General features: G+C 48.6%; 3 protein-coding genes across 4 annotated transcripts; 1 reads left to right on the forward strand and 2 right to left on the reverse strand.

Annotated features, from left to right (window-relative positions):
• Positions 1 to 1,458: 1,458 nt before the first annotated feature.
• Positions 1,459 to 11,102, reverse strand: znf605.L (zinc finger protein 605 L homeolog). The gene is made up of 2 exons (XM_018241272.2): positions 10,928 to 11,102; positions 1,459 to 7,861 (listed from the first exon to the last, which is right to left on the reverse strand). Exon 2 carries the CDS (start codon positions 7,809 to 7,811, stop codon positions 1,641 to 1,643), a length of 6,171 nt encoding a protein of 2,056 aa, XP_018096761.1. The 5' UTR covers positions 7,812 to 7,861; positions 10,928 to 11,102; the 3' UTR covers positions 1,459 to 1,640.
• Positions 11,103 to 12,396: 1,294 nt separating this feature from the next.
• Positions 12,397 to 16,809, reverse strand: LOC108704643 (kelch-like protein 10). The gene is made up of 5 exons (XM_018241291.2): positions 16,403 to 16,809; positions 14,874 to 15,363; positions 13,621 to 14,232; positions 13,232 to 13,381; positions 12,397 to 12,809 (listed from the first exon to the last, which is right to left on the reverse strand). The coding sequence occupies exons 1-5, from the start codon at positions 16,540 to 16,542 to the stop codon at positions 12,477 to 12,479; spliced, it is 1,725 nt and encodes a 574-aa protein (XP_018096780.1). The 5' UTR covers positions 16,543 to 16,809; the 3' UTR covers positions 12,397 to 12,476.
• Positions 16,810 to 21,403: 4,594 nt separating this feature from the next.
• Positions 21,404 to 27,663, forward strand: LOC108704636 (zinc finger protein 271). Of its 2 annotated transcripts, none has more exons than XM_018241280.2 (2): positions 21,404 to 21,549; positions 23,748 to 27,663. In XM_018241280.2, exon 2 carries the CDS (start codon positions 23,773 to 23,775, stop codon positions 26,539 to 26,541), a length of 2,769 nt encoding a protein of 922 aa, XP_018096769.1. In that variant the 5' UTR covers positions 21,404 to 21,549; positions 23,748 to 23,772; the 3' UTR covers positions 26,542 to 27,663. The 2 variants fall into 2 exon arrangements, with proteins under 2 accessions (XP_018096769.1, XP_018096770.1); XM_018241281.2 differs by having other exon boundaries at positions 21,447 to 21,549; positions 23,728 to 27,663.
• The last annotated feature ends 24 nt before the right edge of the window (positions 27,664 to 27,687 follow it).

Consider the following 27,687-nt stretch of genomic DNA (forward strand, 5'->3'; position numbering starts at 1 on the left):
TACAGGGGCTTTAGGGTAGAAACAATAGAGGGGTCTCAGGTAGAACAGTACAGGGGCTTTAGGGTAGAAACAATAGAGGGGTCTCAGGTAGAACAGTACAGGGGCTTTAGGGTAGAAACAATAGAGGGGTCTCAGGTAGAACAGTACAGGGGCTTTAGGATAGAAACAATAGAGGGGTCTCAGGTAGAACAGTACAGGGGCTTTAGGATAGAAACAATAGAGGGGTCTCAGGTAGAACAGTACAGGGGCTTTAGGATAGAAACAATAGAGGGGTCTCAGGTAGAACAGTACAGGGGCTTTAGGATAGAAACAATAGAGGGGTCTCAGGTAGAACAGTACAGGGGCTTTAGGATAGAAACAATAGAGGGGTCTCAGGTAGAACAGTACAGGGGCTTTAGGATAGAAACAATAGAGGGGTCTCAGGTAGAACAGTACAGGGGCTTTAGGATATAAACAATACAGGGGTCTCAGGTAGAACAGTACAGGGGCTTTAGGATATAAACAATAGAGGGGTCTCAGGTAGAACAGTACAGGGGCTTCAGGATATAAACAATAGAAGGGTCTCAGGTAGAACAGTACAGGGGCTTCAGGATATAAACAATAGAGGGGTCTCAGGTAGAACAGCACAGGCCTTTAGGGGAGTGAACAATAGAGGTGTCACAAGTTTGAACAATACAGGGGGATCACAGTGTGAATTTGAGGTTTAAACAATGTAGGGGCCAGTTCATCTCTGTAGTGATACCTTTTAAAAGTTTACATATGGTAATCAGACACAGCATGTAGGGGGCCACAGAAGGGGGAGGGTCGCGGGCCGCCAGTTGGACAGCCCTGATGTAGACCAGGAGGACAGCAGAGGAGAGAATGAATAAGACAACAAAAAAAGGGTGAAGACCATTTGAAGGACAACAATATACAAGAGTAGACAATGAATAAGACAGAAAGCAAAAAGAAAAGATTATGGTGCAGGGGAGACGACCATGAATTAGACAACTCCAGCACATTGGAGAAGTCCATGTTGAAGATGGAGAGAAGTCCAAGTTGAAGAAGGAGAGAAGCCCAAGTTGAAGAAGACCATCACAGGGAAGAAGACCATGTTGAAGGAGAAGACAAGAGTAGGAGAGAAAAGCATGTAGGTGACCAAAAGACTTACACAGGGTGGGGTAGAAAAGAGGAGCAACAGAGAGAAAAGATGGAGAGTTGGGGCAATAATTGCACATGGGATGACTAAACCCTTTAACTACTTCACAGCTGAAAGCTTGACACTCGGGACGATTTTGAAACAGAAGTACTACATTACACAGTTGCCACAGCAACTTGTTTCAACAGTCTCCTACAGGTTAGAAAAGCAATGGTCTGATTGGTTGCTAGTGGCAACTGCACTTGTGCAAGGCAGTGACTCATTGAGCCCTGGTGAGTAGTGTATAAATGTATATAATGTGCAAATAAAGCACAAAGAGCCAAAAATCAAAGGATTTATTAAATAAAATGAAACACGTAAGAGCAGCCAATCAAAACCTTCTGTACATTTGGATAATATGAAGTGGCTGAACTGGTGTCACTAGAAAGATTGACATGCCCTGGATCAGATATTCTTTGTAGGAAGAACCTGGCATAACTTCTGCCCCCATCAAGCCCTGGCCTCACTTCTTGCTTTGAAGCTTCCCTTGGGGTTCCTTGCCCTTCCCTCCCTCCTTCCTCATCCTCTCAGGGGTTGCCACCTTGGGGCTGCTCTCAAGGCGTGGCTTTTTTGCAGGGGGCGTGCATTTGGTCTTCTGCTTTTCATCTACAATTAGTTCCTTCTTTGCTGGAATGAAGTTTCTGGCCTTCTGCTTTTCTTCTTCCGATTCCTTCTTTGTGGTGGTGGCACCTTTGCCGATTGGCTTCTCTTCACCAAGCAGCTCCTTATTTGTGGGAGCAGCCACTCTAACATTCTGCTTCTCCTCCCCATCGGACTCCCTTTTAGCAGTAGTAGCACTTTTGGCCTTCTGCTTCTCCTCCCCTAGCATATCCTTTTTAGCACTTTTGGCCTTCTGCTTTTCTTCATTTAGCAGCCCTTTTTCTGCAGGGGCAGCACCTTTAACTTTTGGTTGTGCATCACCGTTTGCTCCTTCTGGAAACTCCCTTTGCCCCTTTATCTGCTCCTGTTTTTTGTCTTTCTTTCCATTGTCTTCATTTGGCCTCTTTTTCTCTTCTTCCACACTACTTGCTTCACTACTTGCTTCTCCTTGACCACCTTCAGTCAGCTTTTTCTTCAGCGCTCCTTTCTCTGCTTTTGCTGCCTTGGCTTTGAGCTTCTCTTCCTTGCTGCCTTCTGCTGCTTTTGACTTGAGCTTGGCTTCACCTAGTACTTTGCTTTTCATTAGTTTTTTTATTTTTTGCTCTTTGTTCTCAACCTTGATCATCTTTTTCTCAACTTCTTCGGAGGAGACCGTGCTGGAGACTTCTACATCTTCCTTAATCCTCTTCCTTTTCTGGACCTTCAGAACCTTTCCTTTATTCACACCTTGGCAGATTTTCAGGTGCCGGAAAAGCCAGGTCTGGAGAAGGAAGTACTTTTTGCAGTGGATACAGGAAAAGAGACCTTTCTTACCATGGGCAAGCTTGTGACGTTCCAAGGTCTTACGCCGAGCGAAGCTGACTCCACACTTTGCACAAGAGAATGGCTTTTCTCCTTTATGCTTCTGCTGATGCCGATCTAAGTTTGCCTTGTAAATAAAGCTTCTGTTACATATGGGGCAAGGGTATGATGTCTGCACGGTGTGCACCCTGCTATGCACTGCAAGCCTGCCCTTGTTGGTAAAAACTCGCTCACATTCCTTGCACTGGACAGGAAGCTCTACGGGTAGAATGCATTCATGGGCCTCCAGGTCGCTGCTTTGCTTGAATTCTTTAAGGCAGACAGAACATTCATACGAGGTGACCAGGAGGGGTGGTTGGTTGGTGTGTGTATAGCGATGAGCCAGAAGACTAGATTTCTGCCGGAAACTGCTTTGACACACTGAACAGACATGAGGACGTACCCCTGTGTGCACACGCCTGTGGATAGTCAGGTGGTTTATCTTTGCAAAGCTCTTGTCACAGTCGGAGCATGCATAAGGGCGGTCCCCCGTATGAGTCTGAATGTGATTATCCAGTAAATGCTTATAAGGAAAGTTCTGCCCACACTCGGAGCACTGGAAACTTGATATTTCAGATGCATTTGGCTCTTCCTTTATGGACATGGTGGGTAGGTTTTTGTAGGTCGGCACTTCATCAGATTTATCATCTCCACTAAGAGAACTTTTAGTGGTTTCTATGGGGTGTAGCCCATCATCACTAACCACAACAGACTTGCCTTCCGATTTAATAGCAAGCGAATTTACCGTTGAGAGCATGCTGTCTGCCGACTGTTTTCTGGGGGGCCGTCCCCTCTTTTTGGGTGTGGGTGGAGAAAGGACTTCAATACTCTTTAGCTTCTTTCTGCTTTTCTCCAGTTGCACGGAGCTCAGTTTCCTCTTCTTGGATTGACCCGGTGGCCCTTTTAAGAGCTGCAATTTCTTTTCTTTAAATGCTTTATTGAGTTTAGCCTGTTTGGGTGCTTTGAATTTTGCCAGCATTTTGGACTGCTTGCCGTGGGGCAAAGAGCTCAAGACTTTAGCTTTGTGAGCTTTAGGTAACTCAGGCGGACTCAGTTCGAGTATGGCGTCACACAGAACTCCCTGCTCTTTACCCTTCATCCGGCACAAACGACATTTCTTGGAGTGTCGTCCAGCTCTTCGCTTAAAGCGGAACAGGCAGCCACAAGACTCACATGGAGTCCCTGTATGCGTGACGATGTGGAGCTGAAGGTATCGATGCAGCCGGAAGGCCTTGCCGCACACATCACACACGTGTGGCTGAAGAAGCAAGTCTTCGGATCGCTTGTCTGTACCTCTGCCTGGAACGCTTTCCTCACCAAAAGATTTTTCCCAGCAAGTGGACATTAACTCTGCATCTCCTTCCAATGGTGGAATCTGGCTTTCCTCCTCAAGACGAGGCTCATCATGGCACTCTCTCACAGGAGCCATGGACTTGCGAGCATATTTTCCTCTCTTCTGGGGGATTTTTTTGTTGCCTGCTCTCTGGAAGGACACATCCCCCTTTCTTCCTCGCTTAATGATCTTTTTGGGACTTGAAATGGGAGTCTGAAGGTTCTGGTCGGAGGCAGAATCTGTGAGCTGTGATGCATCCAATGCTGTGCTCTTAGTATGTTGCCGGCACATCTTGCATTGCTTCAGGGTCTGCTTTCCTCCCTGTCGGACAATTAAATAGCACTTGCAGGGCTGAGTCTGTGCCATAAAATGTTCCTTCATGTGCTTCACTATGAACATACACTGGAGGAATGACACACCGCACTGCAAGCACTTGTACACTTTGGGGACAGTGGCAGGAAGAACATTGCCCTTTGTTGGTTGCCTACCTCTCTTCTTCCGAACCTCTGAATGTTCTGCATTGGGGTCCATGCCAAGGGAGCCATCAGCTGATTTAGCTCTTTGCCTCACGTGCGGACGTTTCAGCTGTGTTAATTCTATCTCTGAATCGGCACCCAACACGTCTTCTGTATTGGGGGCACATGGAAGGGTGAGGTCCGAGTCCTCATTAAGGTCTGTTGAGAACTTTGTGCCAGAAGTTATCATGTCCTCTTCTTCCGAGTAGCGCGTGAAAAGTAGACGTTTCTCTTGCCTTTTCACAATGGTGTTCTGAATGCACTGCTGACACTTTCTGGCTAGCCGTTTCATTTTATACTTGTGTGGCATGGGGGAGCCACACGTAATGCACAGGTGTGATGTATGACATTTCATGTGGCCGGCCAGAAGTACAGGAAGCCTGAAGGTTTTGTCACACTTTGGGCAGTTGTACATCTTGTTGACTTTTGCATTGGGTTCCTCAGGCTCCACACTGTGAGGTTCTGTGGCAGAATCCAGATCTTGTTTCACATCAGCAGGAATCATCTCAATGCTTTTGTTCTCCATCACAGTCATAGAGCTCTTGGAGAAGTTGGAACAGACGTGTGAAGGAGACTTGTTTCCATTCATGTGTTCCCCACATGTCAAACAAGGGACTGACCCTTCCTGCTCCACTTCATCAGAAACAGAGGCACTAAGTGCAACATCGGCATTATTTCCCTCTTTCCTCTTTGGTGGGGCACTTTTATCAAGACTCCTCTCACCTACACAGTTCAATGCTGCTTCAGTTGGGATAAATGCTGCTAAAGAGTCAGTTTGGGGGATTGTCCCCTTCTCTATTTCATGCATGATTACCTTCTCTTGGGATGAGGCATCCATAGGAGAGACCCACCTGGAGATATCTTCATTCCCTTCAGTTCTCTCAGGCTGTACCCCTGTTAATGCCAAGTCCATAATGTCAATGCCATGGGATTGAGAGACCCCTGTAGCCCCAGTTTCCCCCTCCCTTGTTACAATGAGTGCAGTTTCAGCAGTCCCACTCTCTGTATATTTCTCAACATTTCGTAAAATGCCTTCTTGTAAATCAGGCCTTTTATCCAGGGAATGCTGTTCCTGCTCACTATGCCCACCAATCGGAGTATTGTTCTTCTCTTCTCCTATAGGCAGCACATCATGAATACCACTAATAATTTGACTTTCATCATACTGACCAGGACCATAATGTCTTGCCATCTCCACTGGGCTGTCTTCTAGAGTTCTTCTTTGGTCACTGTAGTCATGATCTACAATGGATGGGTTCAAGCTTTCTGCATGAGTTGTAGTCCTGTCAGGCTCTGGAGATCTTAGGTCTTGGCCATGTCTGTAAGTGGTTGAAACTTGGTCATCCTTGCCCTGACTTTCTGGTTCCTGGCAAAACAGAGAGGCAGCAGCATTTTGATGGATCAGCATATAATCATCTTTCTTTGTGGGAGGAGCCTGAGCGTTCTCGGCAGTTTCTAACTGTGAGGCATCTCCAGCACCAGTCTCTAGGTGAGGCTTCAGCAAACTCCCATCATCCACTAGTTGTGCACTTCTCTCACATGGCAAGTCTTGTCGTTGCCGATGACCGACACCAACCTTTGCTGAAGTGGTCTCAGTGCCAAGGCTGGAATCAGTGCCTTGGACAGTAGCTGCAGAGTGGTGTGCATCTTGCACAAGAGACTGTTTCAGGTCTATGAATGTCTCATGGGAAGGGAGTTTTTCGATATTAACTGGTACAAGGCTCACACCTTTTACCCCAGACTGTGTGTTCTGCCCCAGCATATTTTTGTGGTCCCCATTGCCCATGTCTGACTGGGAGTCTAGTTCTGATGTTATCGCTATGTCAGTCCTGAGAGCGGAGATGCAAACAGTACATGCGTCTATCTCACCAACCTGTTCTGAATGGTCAGTGGGAGCCTCCCTCTCTTGGTATTCTGGTAACCCCCCAGCCTGGGCAGTGCCTGGCACTCTCACATCCTCTGCTTGCAACACACTGGTACCTTCAGCTAATAAGCTGCCTTTCTGTTTCTGCTCAGAGGGTACAAGAAAGTTACAAGTCTCTTCCAGAGAATCCATTCCCGGGACAGAATCGGTTTGCTTCGTGCTGTTGGTACCAGGACCATCATGCCCCTTGGAAGGGAGTACAGACTGGGAATAGGTAGGTGGTGAGGATACAGTTATGCCATCCAGAGAACTGTCCAGTTCTGTACTGACCTGATAAGGTAAAACATGGGGTACACTTATTGGTTCTGTCCCTTTAGAGAGTGAATCATCTAGTGTCTCTATTGGATCATCTATTGGATCATCTAGTGTCTCTATTGGATCATCTATTGGATCATCTAGTGTCTCTATTGGATCATCAAGTGTCTCTATTGGTAGTGCTGGGTCACCACTGGTCAGCCTCCCTGACTCCATGTGCATGGGGGTCTCTGCGGTGGTTATACTGGGGGCAGCACTGCACACAACCACCCCTGGGGAGAGGTTGGATTCCATTTTACCAACATCTGTTTCTACAGGACAAACAGTTGGGGTGTCAGTGTGGGGCACAAGCTGAGGGGGCATATGTGACTGGAGATTGGTTGAGGTGAGTGTTTCTCCATCGTTCTTTTCTTGCTGGGTTCTGTCAGTTCTTTGCTCACAGGGAGTGGAGTCCACAGATGAGAGCACATGTGTCCCTGTGGCAGGGGCTTGTTGGGGCCCATTCATTGTGTGGGTGCTGAACACTTCCGTTAGCAGTTCTATGGAGTTCCCAAACGCATCCATCAAGTGGACCGTGGTGTCGGAGAATCTGGAAACCCGAAACTCAAGGGAACTTCTTTTCTCTGCTGAATCCTTCCTCTGGGCACAGGGCTGGGCCTGGCTCCTGCTGAGTCGGGTGACACATTCTATGGGGGCGGGGCTCTGCTGGCTTCCATGCCCCTTTCTGAACTGCACCAGGGAGTTGAGTAAGAGCTCAGGTTTGCTTGGGATGGGCTGGACATTTACACAGTCAGAGGTTAAAGGGGCAACAGTCCGACAGCTCCTTGTGGATATGACCCGTGTGGCACTCGGTTTGGCTGCAGTTAAATAGTCAGAAGTTGCCCCTCCCCCGTGACTCCTCTCGTGCACCTGCAGGAAGATCTGGTGGTGGAAGCCCCTCCCACAGTAGGAGCACATGAAAGGCTTCTTGGCCACGTGGCTCTGTCGGTGGGAGCTGAGCTGCACTTTACTACTGAAGGTCTCATTGCACTCTATGCACAAGTATTGCTGTGTGTCACTCGCACTCATCAGGGCCACATCAGGCTCTTGATTTGTGGTTGAGGAGAGTCTCTGGCGGGTGGTAACACATCCATCAAGTGCCGTGGCGCTTCTCTCTTTCCCCTGCATCTTGCACGGCCACTTCCTGCTCCGCCACTTCCTGCTCTGACTCCAGGTTCCTGCAGGGACCCCAGACAAACGGCATGTTATTCCAACGCTTGCACAAACGCACACAGTGACACACACACACACACATACAATGATGTTGCACAGGAGAGAGTTATAGTACTGCTGGGCACCTCACAGAAGGGAAGGCTTATTTATTATACAGGAGCAGGTGCCAGGTGCAGCATGTTGTATTCCGCCTGCGATCAGCACTTACATCAGCACTTACATGCGCCTGTAGCCGAGTGCATTAAAATTGAACATTCGGGGGGGGGGGGGGGCAGGTTAAAGCGCTTGTCAGTCCGAGCCCATAATATGACAAGTGGGGGGGGGCAGACATACCCATGAGATGTTTCTGGTTGTGAGTGTGCGACACGATCAGTCGGATCTTTATCCCTGGATACAATTAAACTATATTCTCTCACTGGCACAGAGTATTTCTAAGCTGTTCTCTGATTGGCTATTTGAACGTGTGTTGTGATTGGATACCGAGTATGAGGCTAGAGATGTGCAAAGTTGGGCAGAAACGGGCCCACTCTGTCCCTCCAGAGCCACTTGTGTGGGGCCCACAAACATACAATACTATCACTGGCCCATGGGCCAACAACTGCGTCTGATTGGCTGGATCAGATCCTCTGGTTTGGCAACTGCACCAATGAGCGGCTGTTGTGGTGTAAATGGCGCCTCATGTCTGTGTCTGGACATCATTGGCACAATTACAACTGTCGGCTAATAGCCAGTCTATAAGAAGAGTCCATGGGGGGTTCCTTTATAAGAACATGTGGATATATGGGATAGGTGGGGTATCATACAGGGGTACAGTAACACCCCATGGGCACATCCAGGCCTCTCCCAGGATAACAGTAAATTTCCCACAATGCACGGCAGCTCACAGATCTCTCATGGGCTGCTCTGCATAGCCTGTTACATTACAGCTGAGCACAATCCAGTACAGTCTGCAGCAAGCACTGGAACCAGTTATTTATTGTGAGGGGCCCATATTACATAAAGCAGCTTGATTACCTACCACCAGCTAAAGGGCTACAGTTGCACATTCACACTACTTACAGTCATTGCCACCTGGCCTGGAGCTGCTCTCTGGTTGCTATGCTCACTGACCCCCAGCAACCAAACACAGGTTGTGAATGTGAGGCTCGGGTTTTATTTATCACTATTATAGTTAGCTCCATAACTCTTTGGTCAGAGACAACTTGTGTCTAATTTTGGTTCTGTACATGACCACAATGAATTTGAAATGAAACAACTCAGATGTAGTTGAACTGCAGACTTTTAGCTCTAATTCAGTGGGTTGAACAAAAAGATTGTATAAAAATGTGACAAACTAAAGCCTTTTTATTAACACAATCATTTCATTTCAGGGGCTCACAAGTAATTGGACCATTGAGTCAGGGGCTATTTCATGGGCAGGTGGGGCAATTCCTTGGTTATGTCATTATCAATGAAGCAGATAAAAGCCCTGGAGTTGATTTGAGGGGGGGGGGGGACAGACAACATGAGGACAAAGGAGCTCTCCATGCAGGTGAAACAAGTCCTCCTTAAGCTGCAACAATAGAAAAAACCCATCTGAGAAATGGCTCCAATATTAGGAGAGGCAAAATCTCCAGTTTGGTACATGGTGAGAAAGAAAGAAATCACTGGTGAACTCAGCAACACAAAAAGACCTGGACGTCCACAGAAGACAACAGTGGTGGATGATCTCAGAATCATTTCCATGGGGAAGAGAAAGCCCTTCACAAGAGCCAAACAAGTGAAGAACAGTCTCCAGGAGGTAGAGTCTCCATATCCAAGTCTGCCATAAAGAGAAGACTGCATGAAGTAAATACAGAGGGGGCACTGCAAGGTACAAGCCACTCATAAGCACCAACAATACAAAGGCTACATTGGACTTTGCTAAAAAACATCTAAAAAAGCCGCACAGTTGTGGAAAAGCATTGTTTGGACAGATGAAACCAAGATGAAGCTCTAGCAGAATGATGGCAAGAGTAAAAAAGTCTGGAGAAGACTTGGGAAGAGCTGATGATCCAAAGCATAGCACAGTTGTGTATAAAACATTTGGGGGGCAGTGTGATGGCTTGGGGTGCATGGCTGCCAGTGGGACACTAGTGTTTATCCATCATGTGACACAGAAGCACAAGAATGAATTGTGAGCTCTTCAGAGACACTGTCTGCTCAAATCCAGCTAAATGCACTCACATTGATTGGGAGGCGTCTCAAGCCAAAACATAGAGCCAAAGCAACCCAGGAGTTTATTAAAGCAAAGAAGTGGAATATTGAGCTGATGTGAAGCCAATTGAGCTGCATTTCACTTGTTGAAGACTAAACGTGGGACAGAAAGGCCACAAACAAAGAGCAAGTGAAAGAAGCGGCTGCAGTAAAGACCTGGCAGAGCATTAAACAGGAGCAAACCCACAATCTGCTGATGTCCATGAGTTCAACACTTCAGCCTGTCATTGCACCAAAGGCTTTTCTACCAACTATTAGACATGAACATTTCATTTGTACAACTACTTGTGAGCCCCTGAAATGAAGGGGTTGAGTTAAATAAAGGCTTTAGTTTGTCACATTTTTATACAATCTTTTTGTTCCACCCACTGAATTAAAGCTGAAAGTCTGCAGTTCAACTGCATCTGAGTTGTTTCATTTCAACTTCATTGTGGTAAAATGTACAGAACCAAAATTAGACACAAGTTGTCTCTGTCCAAACATTTATGGGTCTAACTGTATATTATTCACTCAAGTAACAGAGACAATACATGTGACCCCCCAGCAGCCCCAGAATGAGGAGACGTGAGAATGAGGAGAGACAGGTGTAGAACGGGGAGAGACCAGGGGAGAATGAGGAGAGACAGGCGGAGAATGAGGAGAGACCAGGGGAGAATGAGGAGAGACAGGCGGAGAACGGGGGAGAATCAGTGCGAGGCTGAGGGGCCGCAGGAGGGACAGACATTACTCAGTGAGAGCGAACAGCTGAGGAGAAATATCGGGAGACTCTGGGAGATTTCATGTAGAGCCGAGACGGAAGAAGAGCAAAGTTTCCGGCGATAGAGAAACAAACTCACCCTCACTGATATCCCGGAACTGCCCCACAGACTGTCGCTAACCCGGAAGTGCTTCTCCGTCACCTTGCGCCGCGATGTATTTCCGGAAACAGGGGAAAGGCCTTCTTAAGGCTGGGCGAATACTGATTGGCTGGGGGGCAGCCAGCGTGCGGGAGGGGTGGGGCCAACTGCTTTAATCCCCTCTCGTCATCTGAGTATTACGCGTCACTGTAACGCCCGCCCCTCTCCCTGCATCTGCTTATGTATTCTCTGTATATAGATCCGGCACGTCTATAGACCTCTCTCTACTTCCGCAGTTAAATAGTCCCATTCTTTCCAAATCCTCCTGTGTGACCCCAACATCCCCATGTATCCCCCAAATGCTCCTGTGTGACCCCAACATCCCCCATGTATTCCCCAAATGCTCCTGTGTGACCCCAACATCCCCCAAATCCTCGTGTGTGACCCCAACATCCCCCATGTATCCCCCAAATCCTCCTGTGTGACCCCAACATCCCCATGTATCCCCCAAATGCTCCTGTGTGACCCCAACATCCCCCATGTATTCCCCAAATCTTCCTGTGTGACCCCAACATCCCCCAAATCCTCGTGTGTGACCGCAACATCCCCCATGTATCCCCCCAAACCCCCCTGTGTGACCCCATCCCCCATGTATCCCCCAAATCCTCCTGTGTGACCCCAACATCCCCATGTATCCCCCAAATCCTCCTGTGTGACCCCAACATCCCCCATGTATCCCCCAAATCCTCCTGTGTGACCCCACCCCCCCATGTATCCCCTCCCATTTCTCGACTAATAATAACCCTGTGGTTGGGTTAGAATGAGGCAGTAGAAGTCCATTTTCAGAAGAGATGGGGGATGGGGGATGGGAGAAGGTGCCACTAATACTGACCCATATGTGGGACCCAATGAAACTATTCGGCACATAACGGAAGGAAAAGACAAAGGAGAGCAGAACTGTTGAGCAGATGAAATCCCAGTAAGAATGGGTCCGAATTCCAGTCGTTGGGCTCCACTTCCCAAATGGGTGGGAAAGGAAAGAGGGGGTGCAACAAAGGGGTATAAGGCCCGTCACCTCCAACTTTTTGGCGAGGCATCCAAACGAGCAGATCTTTTCTAGAAAACAATAGAAATTAAATAAGAGCTGATGTGACTCCTCACCCTCCAGGGCAATTGTCATTTAAAGCCCAGAATTTTGGCCAGTAGGTGGGTTTCTCCTGCCCCAGGAACTTGCAGGGCACTGGCCCCTGAGGCCATTTTCTCTCTTTGTATCATGGTAGGAGCGGCCCTACTGCAACGTCACTCGTTCTACATAGAGCCATTCCACCCCCAGTAGCCTATCACCCCATTATCTGAGCACCTCCTTCTCTTCTTCATCTATGTGATAGGAAATCCTGCTAGTGTGTTGTGATTGGCCACTGTGATGTCATTACCGTGTGATGGAAAAGGACAACTCCCCAATACCAGAATTTGCTGTTTTTATTTCATTTTATTGAATTTTCTTAGAATTCCATTAGCCAGATCTCAAGTTGGGTTCCATTGGAGAATGTTATTGGTCAGGACTTGACTGGAGGTGGTCAGGGCGCTGCAGAAAGTCCCATACGTCGGGCACTCCGGGTAGTACACAGCAGCTGAGGGCACTACGGAATACGCTCATGTCGGTGGCATCAAACCACTCGTTGGCTTTCTCATCCAGATACTCCACGTTACAGGTGGTGGTGGCCCCGTTGAAACCTCCCATTACATAGAGGCGATTGCCCAGCACTTCGATGCCAAAGTTACTTCGAGTGTTGAACATGGGTGGGGCGTCGCTCCAGCTGTTATAGGCCGGGTCGTAATACTCGGCGCTGTTTAATCGGTCGCTCCCATCAAAGCCGCCCACCTGCAAGGACACAGAGCATTAGTGATGGTGGGGGTCCCAATGGGAGGTGGGAAATGACGGGGTTTCACACTGTCTATACATTTGGTTTATAGAGGAGGCCACGTAGGCAGCCAGATGGTCGGGCAGTTTGACCAGTGTCCAGCCATCACTACATACATGGACTCACAAGGGTCCTGTCACCCAAATATGGGCCCACGGACTCAGTCTTGCCCAGGACCTAAAGCTCACACATAAGCATTGGCATAAGATGGGTGCAGTAAGCTCACGCGTGATTGGTTCCTGTCAAGGCCAATCTCAAATGGTCAAGAGAAGCAACATGACCCAGTAGATCATTCTCATGGCTGAGTTGCACTAGTGCCCCCAAGAGTAGACTTGAAGCCCCCAAACATAGCTCCACTCATAGACTTGCCAGTGGCACATACCGCATATATCTGGTTCCCAAAGGTGATCACGCCCACTCCACTCCGCCTGCTGCTCATTGGCGCAATCAGGGTCCACTGGTTGGTGTCAGGGCTATAGACCTCGGCTGTGGACAGGCATTCGTTGCCATTGAAGCCCCCACATATATAGACCTGCCAGGAATAAAAGGGAGTAAGGGCTCAGGGAACATAAATACCCAACCCTCTCCATAGGACTCGACACTATCCATCGGACTCGACTCTATCCATCGGACTCGACTCTATCCATAGGACTCGACCCTCTCCATCGGACTCAACTCTATCCATCGGACCCGACCCTCACCATCGGACTCGACCCTCTCCATTGGACTCGACCCTCTCCATCTGACTGAACCCTGTCCATTGGTTCTTACCTTTGCGTGTAGCACGGTGGCGCTGGCATCGCTCCTCTGCTCGTGCATGGTGCCAATTAGTGACCACTGGTTGGTGTGGGGTTCATATCTCTCCGCTGTGTTGAGTCGCACGTAGCCATCAAACCCCCCCATGGCATAGATATATCCATCCAGCACCGCCACACTCAGGTAACACCGGCGGGTGTGCATGGGGGACACCTCCTCCCAGGTCTTCTGGGCCAAACTGAACCTTTTCACTGAGTTAAAATAGTCCGCACTGTCAAAGCCGCCCATGACATAGATGAATCCGCCCAAGAACACTGCCCCGTGATATGCTCTGGGACTGTGCCCTTCAAATTCTGTCCATCGGTCTGCTTGCACGTCGTACACCTCAATGGCACTGGTCGGGCTCCTCCCACTCCAGCCTCCAATAGCAAATAAGATGTTGTATGGAAGGCGGGGCCTGGTCAGCGGGTTCTTAAAATCAGAGGCAGAGGGTCCATTCATGTTGAGGCTGTACCTTAGCCTGAGGGCATTGGTGATAAGAGACTGGCATGGGCCACTGAGCTTCACGTACTCGTGTTCCTGCACCGTGTTCAGCAAATAGTCTGTAGCAATCAGGGCCAGGCGCACCTATCAGCAAGCAAGAGACGGTCATGTGATGAGGAAAATGGCTGCACGCTTCCTATAGCTAAGCACACATAGTTCTACATGCCCTGCATTCTGTGGCTATTGGCTGCTTCCCAGGCTGTTACCAGCCAATCTCCATCTTGTGGGCGGGCAGGCGGGGGTTTGGTGGACCTGACAGGGAACTGCGTATATCTTTCCTCATGTGAAAAGAAGGGTCTCTATGGGGAGCCCCAATAAACATGGTGCCATTTAAAGGGATGAGCCTTTAAATTAGGGTTAGAGCCTTAAATTGTGTCCAACACAGTTCTGGCAGTTAGTTACCCATTAATATTTCTTAGTTGTTAGGGCTGGAATTCAAACTGATTGCTAAGGACAGTCTTACCGTAGCAACCAGCCAATGATCAGAAATCATACTGAGAGATGTAGAGAGTGCCAATAAATCCAGTTACACAACATTGAAGTGTCAGCCCCGCAGTCTGATTTCTGGAGTCACTGACCTTGGGAAGCACCTGTTGTACAAGCACCCAGGGGTAGATTTATGAAGGGGCTACAGAGAAAACACCCAGCTTAATAAATACGCCCAATGTGTTATTTGAAGCAACTCCCAGCAGGTTGTAGTTGTATGGGAGTAGTGACCTGGTTACCTTGGGCAGGAGAGTAGAGATGGAGTGTCTGCGGGTCTCTGGCTCCACTTTGATCCACTGCACAATGAGCTGAAACAGCGCCTCCTCCTGTTGGACATTGAGCTCGTCGGACTCAATCATCTCTGCCAGATCCTCGGGGGCCACAGTGCAGAACTCGTGCGACGCGCTCGCTACCTGTTGGAAGTGGCGCAGAAGGTAGGTGTGGGCTTTCTGGCCCAACTCCGGGCACAAGTAATACTGGGTGAACTTCCAGATGCCCAGGCAGTTCTCGGGGTGCAGCTGGGACCCCATGAAGTCCATGCAGGCTCTGACCATGCCCATAATGTTAAACTGATCTGCGGCGACAAACAGCTCCTCCACGTTGTCTGCGGTGACAACCACGACCCCCGTGTAAGCGAAATCCAAGATCAGTCTCATCATCTCTGGCGAGAGGCCGGGAATAGTGAAGTGCCATCTCTTTGGCTCACTCCAAGAGCCCGTGAACAACTGTCTGTGGGAGAGAGACAGAGGAGAGCAGCTATGCAATTGGTCATACTGTACTCAGTACTGACTCCCAGGCCCCCCATACAGATCATACAGGTGTAACACCCTCCTGCCCCCTGAACATTCTATAGATTAAGCCAATGGTCGGTCAACAAAAGGCGGATTGGCTGAGATTTGTATTGGGAGCAGGGCCCGCTGTGTGGCACCTCCTACATATAATAACTGCTAGTCTGAGACTGTAAGTACTGGGGTCCCATGAGAGAGAGAGAGAACTACTAGTCTGAGACTGTAAGTACTGGGGTCCCATGAGAGAGAGAGAACTACTAGTCTGAGACTGTAAGTACTGGGGTCCCATGAGAGAGAACTACTAGTCTGAGACTGTAAGTACTGGGGTCCCATGAGAGAGAGAGAACTACTAGTCTGAGACTGTAAGTACTGGGGTCCCATGAGAGAGAGAGAACTACTAGTCTGAGACTGTAAGTACTGGGGTCCCATGAGAGAGAGAGAACTACTAGTCTGAGACTGTAAGTACTGGGGTCCCATGAGAGAGAACTACTAGTCTGAGACTGTAAGTACTGGGGTCCCATGAGAGAGAACTACTAGTCTGAGACTGTAAGTACTGGGGTCCCATGAGAGAGAGAGAGAGAACTACTAGTCTGAGACTGTAAGTACTGGGGTCCCATGAGAGAGAGAGAGAACTACTAGTCTGAGACTGTAAGTACTGGGGTCCCATGAGAGAGAGAGAGAGAACTACTAGTCTGAGACTGTAAGTACTGGGGTCCCATGAGAGAGAGAGAGAACTACTAGTCTGAGACTGTAAGTACTGGGGTCCCATGAGAGAGAGAGAACTACTAGTCTGAGACTGTAAGTACTGGGGTCCCATGAGAGAGAGAGAGAGAGAACTACTAGTCTGAGACTGTAAGTACTGGGGTCCCATGAGAGAGAACTACTAGTCTGAGACTGTAAGTACTGGGGTCCCATGAGAGAGAGAAGAAACAGTAAGTAGACAGTCAGTTGGAATGATAACCCGGGGGTCAGACACTGACCTGAAGTAGCAGCTGCAGCCGCACAGGATGATTTTATGGGCACTAAAGCTGACACTTCCCACACTGATAATCACGTCACACAGTCTCCCCTCCTGGCGCAGCTCATTAAAGATTTCTCTGTCCCTGACACTCTCCTCCATTTCTGTTACTTGTCAGACTAACTGTCTTCTCTACTCACCAACCCCTCACTGCCCACCTGTAAGTCTAACCCTTGTCTCTGATTGGTGGCACTGAGCCCTCTACTTACCTGTACTATTCCCCCTGGTGTGTGAGTGTTACACTACTATTCCCCCTGGTGTGTAAGTGTTACACTACTATTCCCCCTGGTGTGTGAGTGTTACACTACTATTCCCCCTGGTGTGTGAGTGTTACACTACTATTCCCCCTGGTGTGTGAGTGTTACACTACTATTCCCCCTGGTGTGTGAGTGTTACACTACTATTCCCACTGGTGTGTAAGTGTTACACTACTATTCCCTCTGGTGTGTGAGTGTTACACTACTATTCCCACTGGTGTCTGAGTGTTACACTACTATTCCCTCTGGTGTGTGAGTGTTACAGTACTATTCCCCCTGTTGTGTAAGTGTTACACTACTATTCCCCCTGGTGTGTAAGTGTTACACTACTATTCCCCCTGGTGTGTAAGTGTTACACTACTATTCCCCCTGGTGTGTAAGTGTTACAGTACTATTCCCCCTGGTGTGTGAGTGTTACACTACTATTCCCCCTGGTGTGTAAGTGTTACACTACTATTCCCCCTGGTGTGAGTGTTACACTACTATTCCCTCTGGTGTGTGAGTGTTACAGTACTATTCCCCCTGTTGTGTAAGTGTTACACTACTATTCCCCCTGGTGTGTAAGTGTTACACTACTATTCCCCCTGGTGTGTAAGTGTTACAGTACTATTCCCCCTGGTGTGTAAGTGTTACAGTACTATTCCCCCTGGTGTGTGAGTGTTACACTACTATTCCCCCTGGTGTGTAAGTGTTACACTACTATTCCCCCTGGTGTGAGTGTTACACTACTATTCCCTCTGGTGTGTGAGTGTTACAGTACTATTCCCCCTGTTGTGTAAGTGTTACACTACTATTCCCCCTGGTGTGTAAGTGTTACACTACTATTCCCCCTGGTGTGTAAGTGTTACAGTACTATTCCCCCTGGTGTGTAAGTGTTACAGTACTATTCCCCCTGGTGTGAGTGTTACACTACTATTCCCCCTGGTGTGTGAGTGTTACACTACTATTCCCCCTGGTGTGTGTGTTACACTACTATTCCCCCTGGTCTGTGAGTGTTACACTACTATTACCCCTGGTCTGTGAGTGTTACAGTACTATTCCCCCTGGTGTGTAAGTGTTACACTACTATTCCCCCTGGTTTGTGAATGTTACACTACTATTCCCCCTGGTCTGTGAGTGTTACACTACTATTCCCTCTGGTGTGTAAGTGTTACAGTACTATTCCCCCTGGTGTGTAAGTGTTACACTACTATTCCCCCTGGTGTGTAAGTGTTACAGTACTATTCCCTCTGGTGTGTAAGTGTTACAGTACTATTCCCCCTGGTGTGTGAGTGTTACACTACTATTCCCCCTGGTGTGTAAGTGTTACAGTACTATTCCCCCTGGTGTGTGAGTGTTACACTACTATTCCCCCTGGTGTGTGTGTTACACTACTATTCCCCCTGGTGTGTTAGTGTTACACTACTATTCCCCCTGGTGTGTAAGTGTTACACTACTATTCCCCGGGTGTGTAAGTGTTACACTACTATTCCCCCTGGTGTGTAAGTGTTACACTACTATTCCCCCTGGTGTGTGAGTGTTACACTACTATTCCCCCTGGTGTGTGAGTGTTACACTACTATTCCCCCTGGTGTGTGAGTGTTACACTACTATTCCCCCTGGTGTGTGAGTGTTACACTACTATTCCCCCTGGTGTGTGAGTGTTACACTACTATTCCCCCTGGTGTCTGAGTGTTACACTACTATTCCCTCTGGTGTGTAAGTGTTACAGTACTATTCCCCCTGTTGTGTAAGTGTTACACTACTATTCCCCCTGGTGTGTAAGTGTTACACTACTATTCCCTCTGGTGTGTAAGTGTTACAGTACTATTCCCCCTGGTGTGTGAGTGTTACACTACTATTCCCCCTGGTGTGTAAGTGTTACACTACTATTCCCCCTGGTGTGAGTGTTACACTACTATTCCCCCTGGTGTGTGAGTGTTACACTACTATTCCCCCTGGTGTGTGTGTTACACTACTATTCCCCCTGGTCTGTGAGTGTTACACTACTATTACCCCTGGTCTGTGAGTGTTACAGTACTATTCCCCCTGGTGTGTAAGTGTTACACTACTATTCCCCCTGGTTTGTGAATGTTACACTACTATTCCCCCTGGTCTGTGAGTGTTACACTACTATTCCCTCTGGTGTGTAAGTGTTACAGTACTATTCCCCCTGGTGTGTAAGTGTTACACTACTATTCCCCCCTGGTGTGTAAGTGTTACACTACTATTCCCCCTGGTGTGTAAGTGTTACAGTACTATTCCCCCTGGTGTGTGAGTGTTACACTACTATTCCCCCTGGTGTGTAAGTGTTACACTACTATTCCCCCTGGTGTGTAAGTGTTACACTACTATTCCCCCTGGTGTGTGAGTGTTACACTACTATTCCCCCTGGTGTGTGTGTTACACTACTATTCCCCCTGGTGTGTGAGTGTTACACTACTATTCCCCCTGGTGTGTGAGTGTTACACTACTATTCCCCCTGGTGTGTGAGTGTTACACTACTATTCCCCCTGGTGTGTAAGTGTTACACAACTATTCCCCCTGGTGTGTGAGTGTTACACTACTATTCCCCCTGGTGTTTGAGTACAAATAGGGGTGCAGGAATGAAACATAAGGAGTTGGGATGCAAATAGGGGCACAGGAATGAAACATGAGGAGTTGGGGTACAAATAGGGGTGCAGGAATGAAACTTTAGGAATTGGGGTACAATTAGAGGTGCAGGAATGCAACATAAGGAGTTGGGATACAAATTAGGGTGCAGGAATGAAACACGAGGAGTTGGGGTACAAATAGGGGTGCAGGAATGAAACATGAGGAGTAAGGGTACAAATAGGGGTGCAGGAATGACACATGAGTAGTTGGGGTACAAATAGGGGTACAGGAATGACACATGAGAAGTTTGGGTACAAATAGGGGTGCAGGAATGAAACATTAGGAATTGGGGTACAAATAGGGGTGCAGGAATGACACATGAGGAGCTGGGATTCAAATAGGGGCGCAGGAATGAAACATAAGGAGTTGGGGTACAAATAGGGGTGCAGGAATGACATGAGGAGTTGGGGTACAAATAGGGGTTCAGGAATGAAACATAAGGAGTTGGGGTACAAATAGGGGTGCAGGAATGGCACATAAGGAGTTGGGGTACAAATAGGGGTGCAGGAATGAAACATAAGGAGTTGGGGTACAAATAGGGGTGCAGGAATGAAACATAAGGAGTTGGGGTACAAACAGGGGTGCAGTAATGAAACATAAGGAGTTGGGGTACAAATAGGGGTGCAGGAATGAAACATGAGGAGTTGGGGTACAAATAGGGGTGCAGGAATGACACATGAGGAGTTGGAGTACAAATAGGGGTGCAGGAATGAAACATAAGGAGTTGGGGTACAAATAGGGGAGCAGGAATGACACATAAGGAGTTGGGGTAGAAATAGGGGTGCAGGAATGAAATAAGGAGTTGGGGTAGAAATAGGGGTGCAGGAATGAAACATAAGGAGTTGGGGTACAAATAGGGGTGCAGGAATGACACATAAGGAGTTGGGGTACAAATAGGGGTGCAGGAATGATGCATAAGGAGTGGGGGTACAAATAGGGGTGCAGGAATGACACATAAGGAGTTGGGGTACAAACAGGGGTGCAGGAACGAAACATAAGGAGTTGGGGTAGAAATAGGGGGGCAGGAATGAAACATAAGGAGTTGGGGTACAAATAGGGGTGCAGTAATGAAACATAAGGAGGTGGGGGTACAAATAAGGGTGCAGTAATGAAACATAAGGAGTTGGGGTACAAATAGGGGTGCAGGAATGACACATGTGGAGTTGGAGTACAAATAGGGGGGCAGTAATGAAACATAAGGAGGTGGGGTAGAAATAGGGGTGCAGGAATGAAACATAAGGAGTTGGGGTAGAAATAGGGGTGCAGGAATGAAACATGAGGAGTTGGGGTAGAAATGGGGGTGCAGGAATGACACATAAGGAGTTGGGGTACAAATAGGGGTGCAGGAATGACACATAAGGAGTTGGGGTACAAATAGGGGTGCAGGAATGAAACATAAGGAGTTGGGGTACAAATAGGGGTGCAGGAATGAAACATAAGGAGTTGGGGTACAAATAGGGGTGCAGGAATGAAATTAGGAGTTGGGGTAGAAATAGGGGTGCAGGAATGACACGAGGAGTTGGGGTACAAATAGGGGTGCAGGAATGAAATTAGGAGTTGGGGTAGAAATAGGGGTGCAGGAATGACACATAAGGAGTTGGGGTACAAATAGGGGTGCAGGAATGAAATTAGGAGTTGGGGTAGAAATAGGGGTGCAGGAATGACACGAGGAGTTGGGGTACAAATAGGGGTGCAGGAATGAAACATAAGGAGTTGGGGTACAAATAGGGGTGCAGGAATGACACGAGGAGTTGGGGTACAAATAGGGGTGCAGGAATGAAACATAAGGAGTTGGGGTGCAGGAATGAAACACAAGAAGTTGGGGTGCAGGAATGAAACACAAGAAGTTGGGGTGCAGGAATGAAACATAAGGAGTTGGGGTACAAATAGGGGTGCAGGAATGACACGAGGAGTTGGGGTACAAATAGGGGTGCAGGAATGAAACATAAGAAGTTGGGGTGCAGGAATGAAACACAAGAAGTTGGGGTGCAGGAATGAAACACAAGAAGTTGGGGTGCAGGAATGAATGAACTTGTACAAAGTGCTGATCAAGTCCTTTGATCTCCTGCATGTTCTACTCTCAGCAGCCTCCTCCCCTCCCCCTCTAGACACTTCCCAGAATGCTTTGTACAGGAAGGACGGCAGCACCCGGAAGTGCAGGAAGAGGCTGCAGCCGAGATGTGACTGAGAGAAAGTCTCTCCTGCTGTTTAACTACAGGTCAGCGACCCCTCAGCTCTGCCCCTCCTATTAACCCCCTGTGTGCCAGTGTCTGTCTGTACTCCCTCTTTAACCCCTTGTGTGCCAGTGTCTGTCTGTACTCCCTCTTTAACCCCCTGTGTGCCAGTGTCTGTCTGTACTCCCTCTGTAACCCCCTGTGTGCCTGTGTCTGTCTGTACTCCCTCTGTAACCCCCTGTGTGCCAGTGTCTGTACTCCCTCTGTAACCCCCTGTGTGCCAGTGTCTGTCTGTACTCCCTCTTTAACCCCTTGTGTGCCAGTATCTGTCTGTACTCCCTCTTTAACCCCCTGTGTGCCAGTATCTGTCTGTACTCCCTCTGTAACCCCCCGTGTGCCAGTATCTGTCTGTACTCCCTCTGTAACCCCCTGTGTGCCAGTATCTGTCTGTACTCCCTCTGTAACCCCCTGTGTCCCAGTATCTGTCTGTACTCCCTCTGTAACCCCCTGTGTGCCAGTGTCTGTCTGTACTCCCTCTGTAACCCCCTGTGTGCCAGTATCTGTCTGTACTCCCTCTGTAACCCCCTGTGTGCCAGTGTCTGTACTCCCTCTGTAACCCCCTGTGTGCCAGTGTCTGTACTCCCTCTGTAACCCCCTGTGTGCCAGTGTCTGTACTCCCTCTGTAACCCCCTGTTGTGCCAGTGTCTGTACTCCCTCTGTAACCCCCTGTGTGCCAGTATCTGTACTCCCTCTGTAACCCCCTGTGTGCCAGTATCTGTACTCCCTCTGTAACCCCCCATGTGCCGTATCTGTCTGTACTCCCTCTGTAACCCCCTGTGTGCCAGTGTCTGTACTCCCTCTGTAACCCCCTGTGTGCCAGTATCTGTACTCCCTCTGTAACCCCCCATGTGCCAGTATCTGTCTGTACTCCCTCTGTAACCCCCTGTGTGCCAGTGTCTGTACTCCCTCTGTAACCCTGTGTGCCAGTATCTGTCTGTACTCCCTATGTAACCCCCTGTGTGCCAGTATCTGTCTGTACTCCCTCTGTAACCCCCCGTGTGCCTGTGTCTGTCTGTACTCCCTCGGTAACCCCCTGTGTGCCAGTATCTGTCTGTACTCCCTCTGTAACCCCCCATGTGCCTGTGTCTGTACTCCCTCTGTAACCCCCCGTGTGCCAGTATCTGTCTGTACAAAAACTGGAAACTGTGCATTATTGGATCTGTGCAGCCACTGGGACAGAATGTTCTGTTATACAGATAGCTAGAATCTCAGCTGCCATAAAGCAGGACAGGACTGCTGCTTACAATGGGGATCAGATAGGATCTGTGCAGCCACTGGGACAGAATGCTCTGTTATACAGATAGCTAGAATCTCAGCTGCCATAAAGCAGGACAGGACTGCTGCTTACAATGGGGATCAGATAGGATCTGTGCAGCCACTGGGACAGAATGTTCTGTTATACAGATAGCTAGAATCTCAGCTGCCATAAAGCAGGACAGGACTGCTGCTTACAATGGGGATGAGATAGGATCTGTGCAGCTACTGGGACAGAATGTTCTGTTATACAGATAGCTAGAATCTCAGCTGCCATAAAGCAGGACAGGACTGCTGCTTACAATGGGGGATCAGATAGGATCTGTGCAGCCACTGGGACAGAATGTTCTGTTATACAGATAGCTAGAATCTCAGCTGCCATAAAGCAGGACAGGACTGCTGCTTACAATGGGGATCAGATAGGATCTGTGCAGCCACTGGGACAGAATGTTCTGTTATACAGATAGCTAGAATCTCAGCTGCCATAAAGCAGGACAGGACTGCTGCTTACAATGGGGATCAGATAGGATCTGTGCAGCCACTGGGACAGAATGTTCTGTTATACAGATAGCTAGAATCTCAGCTGCCATAAAGTAGGACAGGACTGCTGCTTACAATGGGGATCAGATAGGATCTGTGCAGCCACTGGGACAGAATGTTCTGTTATACAGATAGCTAGAATCTCAGCTGCCATAAAGCAGGACAGGACTGCTGCTTACAATGGGGACCAGATAGGATCTGTGCAGCCACTGGGACAGAATGTTCTGTTATACAGATAGCTAGAATCTCAGCTGCCATAAAGCAGGACAGGACTGCTCCATGGGTGGTGGGTCCATCCCAGTGAGGGGGTTATGGGTGGTGGGATCCATTGCTCCTACTGCAGGACAGCATCTAATTTGGACTATTAGATTTTGTTTCTATGTTGCAGAGCCTGAGCAGAGGATCCGAGGAAGATGATGGAAGCTCAGAAATGGCCAGAGGTCTCAGCTGAGAGTACACTAAATGGAAGTGCTGTGAGGTGCATGCAGGAGCCTCCGTGGGAAAGTAGTAATGCACTGAATGAAGATGCCAAGGGTATCAAGGAGAAGGAAAACCCATTAGAGTGCCCGCTGTGTGCAAAACGTTTCAGGCAGAGGCAGAACCTGGTGAAGCACCAGCGGATACACACTGGCGAGCGACCCTACAGCTGTAGGCAGTGTGGGAAGAGCTTCATCCAGAAGCAGCACCTCACCAAGCACGAGAGACTACACACCGGGGAGAGACCCTTTACCTGCCAGGTGTGTGGCCGGGGCTTCAGCCTCAAACACAACCTTAAGACCCATCAGAGGATTCACACTGGAGAGAAACCTTATCCTTGCGCCCTGTGCAACAAGAGCTTTAGCCGCAGGGAGAACCTTCATGTGCACCAGAAGAACCATCAGGGAAAGTGTGTGCCAGAGGTTACAGCTCAGCTTGGTACCATGCCCGAGGCCACACTACTAGCCTATATGTACCCTCAGCGCCAGGCAACAATACCAACCTACATTTATTCCAAGGACAAGGCAACAATAACAGCCTGTGCCTACCCAGTGGGCCCCCAGATAAAGCCTGCCCCTGTCTACCCTCTGATAAAAGCAGCTTGTGTCTACCCTGAGGGGCCCAATATAAAAGCAGCTTGTGTCTACCCCATGGAACAGAAGGAACAAACAGGCCATGTCTCCACCGAGGGTCTAGAGATGAAACAACCTCAGGTGTACCCTACGGGCCCCGAGGTAAAACTGGCTTGTGTCGATCCTAGTATAAATATAGCTGGTGTTTGCCCTGAGGGCCCGGAGATAAAACCGGTTTTCGTCTATACAGGGAGCCAGCAGACCATACCTACTGAGATCAGGCTGATGCTGGAAAGCTGGAAATATGAGATGCCCAGCGAGACCTCTGAGAGCCCACAGAGAGAGGAGTTTGGACTGAGTGCCAGGCCATACATATGTCCCCAGTGTGGAAAGCGATTCAGCAGAATAGAGATTTTTGTCAACCATTACAAGATGCATATTGGCATAAAGCCCTACCCCTGCCCCGAATGTGGACGACGGTTTGTACAGAGGCACCTCCTGACCAAACATCTTGGTGTGCACTCAGGAGACAGGCCTCATAGCTGCAGCCAATGTGGGAAAGGCTTTCATTTACAAATCGGCTTGTGTAAGCATCAGAACGTCCACCACCGGGAGAAACCATTCTTATGTTCTCAGTGCGGCAAGAAATTTGCAAGCGAGCCCATATACCGATCCCACTGGAGGATTCACTCAAAATGCCAAGCATCTCAAGACTCTGTGGATTCCAGTGGCAAATCTCCACCTAGTGTGATGGAACGACTGTCTCTCCCTGAAGGCTTTCACCTAAACCGTCTCTTTATCCCTCACAGGCTGTTGCCACATGTGAAAGGCTTCAAGTGCAATGTGTGTGCTAGAATGTTCCAGCACAAGCACACTCTCATCAGCCACCTCAACATTCACTCTAGAGAGAGGCCCTTCCCATGCCTGAAGTGTGGGAGAAAATTCACCCAGAAGCCACACTTGACCGACCATCTAAGGCTGCACAGGGGCAAAAAAGGCTACAACTGCCCACGATGTGGAAAGATGTTCAATATTGAGCACAACCTGACCAGTCACTGGAGCACCCACAAACCACGGAGACCATATGTCTGTCCTGACTGTGGGAAGGCTTTCCATCATGACTGGAGTCTTGTAAAGCACCAGAGAAGCCATAGGACAGCCAAAGGCAAACCATGTACTAGTGAGATAGATAGGCTCATCTCAACCTCAGTCACAGAAAGTGAGAAGATCCAGGTCCAACAGGATACCTTGCAGGGGCCCAAGCAGTACTCCTGCCCTGTGTGTGGACTCTGCTTTAGAAGACAAGTGTCTTTGTATCAGCATGAATTGTCTCATAAAGGTAGGACACCCATTATGTGCACACCCAAGCAGGACAACGTACAGCAGTCTAAGAAAAGAGATCATGTATGCAATCAGCTTGCCCAAACATTTCAGGGGGAACAGCAACTGAGCAGCCATCACCCCACTCACCCTAGGGGGAAACCATACCCTTGTGACATGTGCCCCCGAAGCTTCTGCCTGGAACGAAGCCTCGTCAGTCACAAAAAGACCCATAGGACAGAGAAGCGCCCCCCTAACCGCAGACCTCATAATACAAACCCTCCAGCAGTGCTAACCAATCGCAACCCCACAAATGAACATCCCAAAACCACTGGAAGTGGAGGCGCAGGAGTTATGCCCTCTGTGCAGATCTGCCATGTTTTCCCTTGTTCAGTATGTGGGAAAGTGTTCAAATGGCGGCAGGCGCTGGTCAAACATCTACGGATCCATTCTGGGGAGAGGCCATACCCTTGTCATCAGTGTGGCAAAAGCTTCAGGCAGAGGCAGCACCTCAAAAAACATTTAAGGCTACATACTGGGGAGAAACCCTTCACCTGTCAGGAGTGTGGCCACAGCTTCAGCCTGAAGCATAACCTGCACACTCACCAGAGAACCCACACTGGAGAGAAACCATATGCCTGCATCCAGTGTGACAAAAAATTCACCCGCCGTAGCATCCTCCTCACTCACCTAAAGTCCCACGGCTTGACTGTGCCCGAAACCATCCCCAAAGAGCACTCCTACAATCTGTACCCTCAAAATGTCATGCCAATGGGACAAGTAGAAATAGAGGTGGAGCTTGATGTCCCCTGAAGTACTCAAATGGAGGTACTAAATTCAGAACATCAACCTCCCCCCCCCCCAACAAAATAACAGGAGGTTGTCCTCTACCCCAGACATTGTACAGATAGGTTGCCCCTAAACCAAATTCCTGTGAGGCTGCCCCTTTACCCTAAAAACTATTTCATGACACTGCCCCCTACACCATACAGCAGCCAGTTCTGTCTTCCTCTAGCAATATTCAATATGAACCCAGTGGGCTTTGAGTCAGTGATACTCTTACACCCATGCTTCCATTTTAGTCCATGCCTAGTCATTTACCAAACCATCTTCTGCCACAATGAACCCCAATATATTTCTAGTCCAGACCCATATTTGTGCCCTTTACTCTAACCAGAACCATCCTTCCTGGCCATATACAGACCTTTAACTCCAACCAGAACCATCCTTCCTGGCCATATACAGACCTTTATCTCCAACCAGAACCACCCTTCATGGCCATATACAGACCTTTATCTCCAACCAGAACCACCCTTCATGGCCATATACAAACCTTTATCTCCAACCAGAACCACCCTTCCTGGCCATATACAGACCCTTATGACTGACAATGAACCCATAAGACAGTGCTTATGATCTTCTTCCTTTCTAATCCCACCCACTCCTTGAGTTAAGGACTCCCTGCAAGATGCCATTAATGTTATAATCCCACCCATTCCCTGATGTAGACTCCCTGTAAGCTGCCATAAGTCTTGCTTCAGTTACAAACTCCCTGCCCTTGCAAGCTACCATCAATGTCCTAGTACCTCCCTTTCCTTGAGTCACAGACTCCCTGCCCATGGCCCTGTAAGTTGCCATGAATGATATAGTCCCACGGACTGCTTGAATTAGAGATTTTCTGCACCTCCTGTTTATGATGGGGACCCTGGGCCAGGCTGTGTGCTTTGTTGGCTAATACATTTATTTCTTTTTGTCACCATAGTACAAGACACAAGGGGAAAATGCACATCTAAGGCCTGATTGGCCAATAGGAGTCGCTGTATAGCTTTTTGTGTGAATAAAGCAGCTGGGGTGGTATGTGTGGGGTATCGGGCTGCAAACTGAGAGGTTCTGCTGTAATTAATAGTTTTCTATAAATAAATGATATGCCACTGATTGATCATGTGACTCGTTTTAGTG

The sequence above is a fragment of the Xenopus laevis genome, chromosome 6L, assembly GCF_017654675.1.
Source record: "Xenopus laevis strain J_2021 chromosome 6L, Xenopus_laevis_v10.1, whole genome shotgun sequence".
NCBI lineage: Eukaryota > Metazoa > Chordata > Amphibia > Anura > Pipidae > Xenopus > Xenopus laevis.